Source organism: Asparagus officinalis, chromosome 7, assembly GCF_001876935.1.
Source record: "Asparagus officinalis chromosome 7, Aspof.V1, whole genome shotgun sequence".
In the NCBI taxonomy this organism is placed as follows: domain Eukaryota; kingdom Viridiplantae; phylum Streptophyta; class Magnoliopsida; order Asparagales; family Asparagaceae; genus Asparagus; species Asparagus officinalis.
In genome coordinates this window covers 149,284,719-149,293,529 of record NC_033800.1, presented here as the reverse complement: position 1 = coordinate 149,293,529, position 8,811 = coordinate 149,284,719, and the positions used below count along the sequence as shown (strand labels likewise).

Below are 8,811 nucleotides of genomic sequence, written 5' to 3'. Positions count from 1 at the left end.
ACCTCTCCCTCCGCTACCTCTGCCTCTTTCATATCCAGCACCTATGTAACATTCATACATTAAAGTTTCATCAGAAGATATATATGTTTTCCCGTGGAAGCCTGTGCATGCCACATCAAATGAAAATCATAATGACATATCCGATTATCTAAGCAATGAGTTAAGCGGTTGTTTGGTTCACTGCAGACAATAAAGATGGCCGCAATTAAGGTGGCAAAAAAGGTCTCCAGTGATAATCTAAGTCTAAAGACTTATCGATGGAAGTAGCAGTTGCAACATCTTTCTACGAAAGAAGTTTAAGTTGCCATCAACCCTGACCATGCTGAACCAGACGACTGCAACTACAATTGCATCTGATGTTGAAGTTGCATGCAACTAGCACTTATATTACAATGACAGTTGCAATAGGCATGTGCTCGAAGAGACGTGCACAAATGATGATGGCCTACCCGCAAACGAAAATAGCAACAAATTGAAGGTTGAGGAGGATATGTTGCAGAAAGAGCAATCGCCGAAGAGATGTAGTAGCGGAGAACTCACTGCAAATGCCTCAAAAGACGGTTTTATTTCCACAAAAAAAAGGGAAAGAAGTCGTCCGTCGATGCCCATCTCGATAAAAAATCAAGAGAATGCGAAACCCACGAGCGGAGTGAAAGGGGGAGGGAAATATGAGCATTTGATGAGAGAGAAATTGAAAGAGAAGAACGGGGTTCTAGCAGATAAAACCAACGTTCAGGTTGAAGTTGAACAAGGGAATACAGGAAAATGGCAGTGCCCAAGGAAGAGAAAGCCGTATGTTGGGCCGCCACTGAAGCAGCTCAGGCTTAAAAAATGGGTCCGTCGAGTGAATTAGCGCGAGCTATCTTGTTGGTAGACAATTACTTGTTTTTCTAGCCCACTGTTCATCCATTTGGAAAATCATCAGAATTTTCTTACAAGTTTTTACTATTTGTATTAATATCAAAATTTCATTGTTTACATTTGACTCACTGGAGAACAGTTATTTTTTTACCGTATATCGACATTACTTACTAGACTTGGATCAATCTCTACTGACAGCAAGATGTAATCGGGGTTCTCGTTCGTAAATATTAAGAGCGTATTTACTTCTTGCAATGACTTCAACAAAGGAAGTAGTTTCATAGTCAGTCTCCACATATTCGATGGTTATGTGGTATTTTTTCTTTTCTTTTCTTTTCAATTTTTGGTATCATTCTGGTCACACAAAACATCAGTATTTATATCATAGTACTCATTGGTTATAATAAGGCTGAAAGAATTGCATACTGGCAGGATATATTATCATTATGGGCACAGTAAATCACGTCTGACTGAATGTACTCATGTTATACTTTTATAACGTTAACAACAATACCAGCAATAAGCGGGTAGAAAAAATATTTGATAAAAATGGGAGTGCAAGAAAACAGATAAAAATGCGAGTGCAATAGGCGGATTATCATTCAGAAATATGATTGTAAGAACTTTAAAATGTGTTGCTTATAAGAAGTTGTGGAAGATAACATGTATAATTGTAAGTTCTGGCAAACATGTCAATTTAGAATCCAAGCTTCAGGTAGAGAAAACATACCATGATAGTTCTGCCCTCCTCTACCACGCCCACGACCTCGATTATAATTCCAGTATCCATCATTTTCTACAATTAGAAGCGGACTAGCAAGGTTAAGAATCTCATGAAAATAAATTTAAGAGTGTAGTATGCCAAAAGAACCATTTTCACCTTTATTTCATTTTTTGTTACCACCAACTACTGATTAAATAGTCCCAAAAGAGTTTGAACAAGCTGTTTCAACACAAAATATTACCTTGATATCCCTGATTGTTTCCATAACCCTGGGTGTATCCTTGATTGTATCCATAACCCTGATCATATCCTTGGTTGTTCTCATATCTGCCATATCCACCACCACCGTATCCACCATAGCCACCATATCCACCTCTATTACCCCAGCTCCTTCCTCTACCTCTACCTCCACCTCCACCTCTACCTCCACCTCTACCTCGACCACGTCCACGGCCATATGACTCTTCTATCAAACAGCATGAAAGTCAACAAACATACTTATATTCAAACACTTTAAGATTTCAATGATCAAGACTTGGAAAACTTCAAAGGTTATACCTTCAGCAACTTCGTTATTATGCGCTTGCCTGGGTTGCTGCTGCTGCCTTTGCTGGTACTGTGGCTGCTGCTGTGGCCTGTACTGTTTTTTTGGCTGATGTAAAACCATCGGTGCTTGATAACTACATAGCAAGAGGTAAACAATTAGGAGTTAAGGAGGCATATAATCCGACTACACAATTGAAAGGAGAATGACTCGCTCATTCTAGGTTCGTAACTCCACAGGGAACATCTATCATGTTGAATATGCAGATGGTAGAGATAAAATATATTACCCAGGAGAGTTCTTGTTAAGATCATGAGGTGACAAAGTAATTGAGATCATTGAGACATGACGAGTCGTCTCCAAACTGCATAGTAGATTGTCAGGTGTCAGAGAAACTTTCCACTCTCCAAGAATACAGTAAATTGTCTTCATAGAAGTTGTCTAAAGACTTACGGAACAAGACCCTCCTCTATAGGTTCCCATACATCAGTAATGCTAGTCGAACTGATAGATATGTCTTGATACAAACCAGGATTCCTTTTCTGTACTCAAACAAACTGGTCAGAGAGCTCTAAAACTAAATACCTAAAAGTCATATTGTGAATATATAAGCAAAGCAATCATAAACACCTTTATGAACTCCGCAATGGCCACAGTCTTGCTGATAGCCTGTCCCATCGCCTTCAAGACAATCTCGTTCACGTTTTTATCCTGTAAATGAAATAAACATTCTTTTGGTACATGTATTGCAAGAGACGTTCGGTCAAAACCTAGTCGCAAACATATATTAATAAGAACTTCATTATGCTGTTTAATCTACGTGTAAGATAGTGTGATTTTTCTTCCACATGACAGGAAGTGATATCATAGAGCATTGATATACATTATTGGCCCAGAACTTAATAGTGCTGTGTGAGTTTGCTAAAGCTTTAAGGTAAAGAGTGTTACTGACATTCTTGTTGTCATTTCAATTATCAAGTTAAACCACCAAGTGACAGACATAACAATATGAGAAGTATAACCGGAAGCAGTATAATTCTGTTGGTGTCCAACGTCCCAAGAATGTGTATGGTGAACTGAAACGCAATGGCAAATGGTGAGGTGAAGAAAGTGTTGTATGGTGAACTGAAACTGAAAGTTATCAAGGGATCAAATATACAAACAATAAAGGAAGATTGCATGGTAAATTGAGACTGAAAGTTAAGAACGCTGGCTTGAGAGTATTAGCCTGAAGGAGTAGGGGCTCCAACCTTTAATAAAAACAAAAAATGAGAAAGCATAATGTAGTTCACGCGATAGGGTATCCAAAAACATAAGATGAGTACAACTGAAGACACAGAGTATAAGCATCATAGAATTTGGCTGAGGTAAAATTGCTAAACATATAGCATTGCTTTATGTCGATCGCTGACGTAAAAAAGCATGGATACTTCTTTAGGCTCCGCATTCTTGGATGCTGCCAATCCATAGTCTACTGTGAACTATCTTTGGGACCTAGATGTACATTGTTTTTCTAATTAAGTTTACTTCTCTTTGAGCACACATTTTTCTTTGTTGGTTATCTTGTGTATTAATTTATGGAAAATGTAATTGCATTTTATTTCAACTAAAATCCAAAATTCATCGGTGTGTTATAATGTTCATTCTCTAACTCTATAAAAGCCTTGTCTCTAAAACCATTGAAGCATCTTAGATATTCAATAATTCCTTCACAGAAAATATAATGCATCTCTATCCTTACAAAATATTGGTATTCTTTATCATCAATAAACTAAGACTCGGGTCTTTTATCTTAAAAATAAACCCATGCGTCTACAAAGAACTTTACCAATACCCCCCAATAATCATAGAGGCTAACAAATCTAATCCAAACAAGACTATAAGCAAAATACTAAGATTTTGCATAGACCACAACAAATAACACACAAAAAAATGAGAAAACCCACCAAAATACACGAAATTTCTCAAAATCAAAAGGGCTGGGAAACCGAAATCTGATACCATAAGAAGACTCGAAGCATAGCTGATGTAGTTCCTGATCAATCCCTGCGTCGTGATTCGGATCTCGTTCTCATTGATGGCGGATTCGGGCCGAGGCCTCTCGACTCGCTGATACCTATCCATGGCCCTCTTCGATTCTTGGAGAAGAGATAAGAGGGGGGGGATCTTAGGGTTAGGGTTAGGGTTTGGGCGTGGAGACTAAAACCCTAGCGCTAAAACCCCTGCGATTTTTTTAATACCGCGAGCTTCGTATAATAAGGATGAGGGATTTAGGGCTCGCGCTTAAATCGATGAGAGATAAGAGAGGAAATGGTTAACTTTCATATTGGCCCCTCATAGATTTGGGTGGTTGGTGTACAACTACTACGAGTTTTAAATTTTTATGGAAACAGCGCGTTAAAATTTAGGATGATTCTCCTAGTTTTTAAAGTTTGGGGTAGTTCTATGCAAGTGATCACAAAGTTCAGGGGTTTTCTAATGAAATTACCGAACAAACATATAAATAATGAAAGCGAATTTTGTTTTTTTTGTTTATTGCGTGGGCCACTTGACAGCTGGGCTTCGATCAAGTTGATTGATAGTAACATTAGAGACATTAATGGGCTGAGGCCCAGTAAAGGACTGTTGCCAAACACCTATCATGTTGTCTCGTAATCGGCTTGTCAGTAGTCTAAGGGGCTGTTTGGTTCGTTTCCTTGATATAGAAAAATGCAATTCCATGTAAAGAAACACAAGTTTTGAGTTTTCTAAACTTTTCCAAGAAATAGATTGTTTTGCTTTGGTTCACACATAAAAAATAGTGGGAAACCAATGTATTTATTTTTCTTGTGTTTGGTTCGCATAGAAAAAAAAAGGAAAGCTTTTGTAAACAAAGCAGAGAAGGGAAAAAATCTGACGTGACAGAGTTTTCATCAATTTCACTTGGTTGGGGAAGGAAATCGTAGAGGGAAAAAAATCTTAGTTGGCGGCGATTTCAGCAGAGTTTTTCCTCTTCCATTCGAGTGAACCAAAGCGGCACAAAGAAATGAACGGAAACAAAAAAGCTGACGTGGAGGGCTAAAAATCTGATGTGGAGGGGTTTTCTGAGTTTTCCACCCCTTATAATAGCAAACCAAACAGCCCCTAAACATACGACTCTCTCAAGTAAGAGTTATGTCGTTATAAGTTTTTTTGGGCTAATTAATTGATTTATAGTAGACACAGAGGTGTAGCCAGAGCTTGCTTGTCATGGTCAACTGCCCAGGGCAAGAAATTTCGTCTCTCACACGACTTCTTCGTCCTCCCCTCGCTTCCTCTTCTCTCCCGTCACTTCACCTCCCTCTCCCACAGATCCAACCTCTTCTCCCTCCTCTTCCAATACCTCCATCTCTAGAATTCCTAGTCATCCTCCCTCTCCTGCGCCTCTCTCATCTCTCTCACGACATACTCGTAGACCACCTTTATTTTTCGTCCAAGGCAAAAAATAATCCTGGCTACGCCACTTGAGTAGACATAAACATTTTAGAATCCCAAATAGTCATGACCAGGAAATGAGGGGGAAAACTGATTTAAGGCAGTGAGGAAGAGTAACAATTAAAGGTCTCCCTTCATCATCATCTAAATGCCCCGGGGACCCCAAATACGGGACCCAAAGGGGTGACAGGTGAGTTGTCCCCCTCCGGTTGGATGATGCACTGTTCATGAATAGTGCACCATGCAATCGGAGGAGGAGAACTCACATGTCTCCCCATTTGGTCCCCTATATTGGGGTCCCTGTAGAAACGCCTTAAATTGAGTACTAATTCTCTCTAAACTATATGCATGCACGTGGAGACAGTTATAAGCTTTACTTGGAACAAATAGGAGGGCAAATGCATAATTTGTCCTCTACATTGCAATGTTTATTTAGTAAGGTTCAAAACAGACGGCTCGTATAAGGATTGTGTCCCTAAGAAATTGACGTCATCCTATCAGAAATGAGAAAACCTTCCTTATTCCTTAACTTTGGACTATTATCGGAAGAACCCCCTCACTTTCAAAATATTAATATTTAGATTTTATGAGAAAAACTTCTTTAACTTTGGGATTTTATCGAAATAAACCCCTAATTTATTATAAAACCTCATAGTTAAAGGTTGTATTCTGATAACCCCTAAAGTTTAGGGGGTTTCTGATATTTTGAAAGTTAAGAGCGATTTCCTGGTAATCATCGGAAGTGAAGGGAGGTTTTATGAAACTTAGCCATTTATATCTCTACTATCATAAATAATGTGCCGCTTGCCCCCCGTGACATATATATTGTCCCCTCAATTTAACTCCGTCGCTCGTTCTGCTCTGACCTATGAAGTACCCTTTGTTGACCAAAATTAATATTTTTATCCATTATTGTCAGATGCGAAAGATTTTCTTTGTCATTTTTGTTGTAATAAAATACTATATATAGGACAGTAACACGTCAAAGTGGGACCGCATTGACTATTGGTATATTCATGTCACAGACCAGTGCTTTAGTCAAACCTTAAAGTGGGGAGTTCAGTTTAATTTTGAGGTTGAAATTTTGATTTCTGTCACGCAGAAAACTCAGTCATCTAATCTTTATGATAGATTAGGGTGGAAGTTAAGATCTACCGTATTCATGACAAATTTTTTTTTAAAAATTTTTTATAACTTTTTATATTGCTAGCTTTCACAATTACTTACTTGAATTTTTATTTGATTAGAAAATAAGGGGGGAAAAGTAGATAATGTCTATTTTAAAAAAAAAACATGATCCACAAACACACAAACAAGTAAGAACGAAACAACATTTGCTTCCAAAGGAACAACAAAACTAGCCAACGTACAACAACAGCACTGAAGTGACTTAAAACAAAAAAAAAAGCCAAAAAAAAAAAGTTCGAGTTAAGCACGGACATTAACTCTAGAAAAACCTTCTGCGTGAGAACCACCTCGAGGTATTGTTTCACCAACAGTACCCGACCCACCAAGCCCACCATCTCCAGGCCCACCAAGACCACCAGCTGGCTCACCAACAGAGACGGCCTAGGGGTAGGGCCACCAGGGCTACAGCCCGGGGCCCAAAACTGAGAGGGGGCACTAGAGGTGGGTGAACAAACTATGGGGTGAGCTACAATTTACAAGTTTACAACTCTCTGTCACCGCCTAGTCTTCTTCACCTCTACCCCTAGGCCCTAGGCCGGCTCTGGGCTGGACCGCAGATTATTTTACCCCCTCCTCCACTACACCGTTGTTTTTGGCGCACACCCAACAGAGAAAAAGAGACCCAAAGAAAAAAAAGAAAAACAAATCTCTAAATTTGTCTTCGATTGCGATGTCTTTTACGTTTCGATCTCGATTTTTAGGGTTCCTCCTCAGCTCCTCTTCTCCTTCTGGATCTCTGGTGAGTTTAATCACGATGATTTTTTTCCTTTTTTCTTTTTGATGCAGTCAGTAATCCTCTGTTTACTCCACCCCCCCAATTGAGTAAAAGCTAGGTCAATTTTGGTGCTGATTGCTCAATTTTAAAGGGCATAATTGAATAGAAGGGATCCACATTTTCGATTAGTTGGTCAAACACAGCTGTAGACAAACTTTGGGGAAGACCCAGTTGACTGTTCTTGAGAGTTCTGAATTCAGCAAAGTGACCTTTTTGATGATTTTAAGTCAAGCATATTCAAACTAAGCTCATTACCCATCAAAAAAGGAGTAATCTTTTATATCTTTGTGAGGTGTAGAATGGGTATAATGTGTGATGCGCATTTGCTAGATCTCAAAAGAGAAATCAGATGGGTTTTGCTTATGTTATTCAATTGTGTATGAGCCAGAGCTCTGAAATTTTCTGTTGGGAAGGCAGTCCCTTGATATCCTTATTTATTACCTATGAGATTAAATCAGTTGGGTTTTGCTTATGTTATTCAATTGTGTATGAGCCAGAGCTCTGAAATGTTGAACTTCCTTTGATAACTCATTAACTCTTGATTTTATGGTTCAGTATTTAATCTAAACTTTTGTATCAGGATGCTCTTGATTAAGCCCCAACTCTGACCTCGTAGGGTTCGACTGGACTGATAGGCAGCGACTTTCTTTGAATGTACTTTTTTTTACAATAACATATAGAATTTAGATGTATAAATTTTATAAATTGTAAATTTGTAATACATATCTTTTTAACTTTTTCTTATTTATTATTTGATTCAACTGAAACATTGGTCGGGTACTCTTTTTCCTTCTTTTAATGCAATGAAAAGAAGATTGTATTTTGTAAAATCTTATAATTTTAATAAAATTAATTAATTGATAATTTATTTATTTGTTTAATTTGTATAAAGGGGCACACTTGAGAAAATTTGCCCTGGGCCTTAGAAAACCCAGGGCCGGCTCTGCTCACCAAGGCCGCCAGCACCTCCCAACCCACCTACGTATGTCACCGGGCCCCACCGAGGTATAGTACTAGTACACACTTATCTTACAAACACTCAAAAGAGAACATGAAAGCAAACATCACTCAAACTCAAAACTAAAAACTTAAAAAGGAGAACAAGAGGGAATTCTTACATACTTGACGAAAAATAAACTTAAAAACTTACAAACCAGAAGCTCGGTGATGAATTGGAGTAATAGTACTAGTACACACTTATCTTAAACTAAAAACTTAAAAAGGAGAACAAGAGGGAATTCTCAAGAGAGGATCTCACTTCACTCT

The 8,811-nt window shown here is 38.4% G+C and overlaps 1 protein-coding gene across 1 annotated transcript in view; it reads right to left on the bottom strand.

The window, feature by feature from the left end:
- The window catches only part of LOC109847973 (keratin, type II cytoskeletal 1-like), a 4,626-nt gene extending 221 nt beyond the window's left edge, over window positions 1–4,405 (bottom strand). The window contains exons 1-8 of the mRNA XM_020417205.1: window positions 4,131–4,405; window positions 2,760–2,840; window positions 2,583–2,671; window positions 2,419–2,493; window positions 2,144–2,265; window positions 1,827–2,051; window positions 1,592–1,657; window positions 3–41 (exon numbers count right to left, since the gene is read on the bottom strand). Coding sequence (XP_020272794.1) covers window positions 3–41; window positions 1,592–1,657; window positions 1,827–2,051; window positions 2,144–2,265; window positions 2,419–2,493; window positions 2,583–2,671; window positions 2,760–2,840; window positions 4,131–4,253 — 820 coding nt within the window. The 5' untranslated portion in view covers window positions 4,254–4,405. The remainder of the gene's footprint in view (window positions 1–2; window positions 42–1,591; window positions 1,658–1,826; window positions 2,052–2,143; window positions 2,266–2,418; window positions 2,494–2,582; window positions 2,672–2,759; window positions 2,841–4,130) is intronic.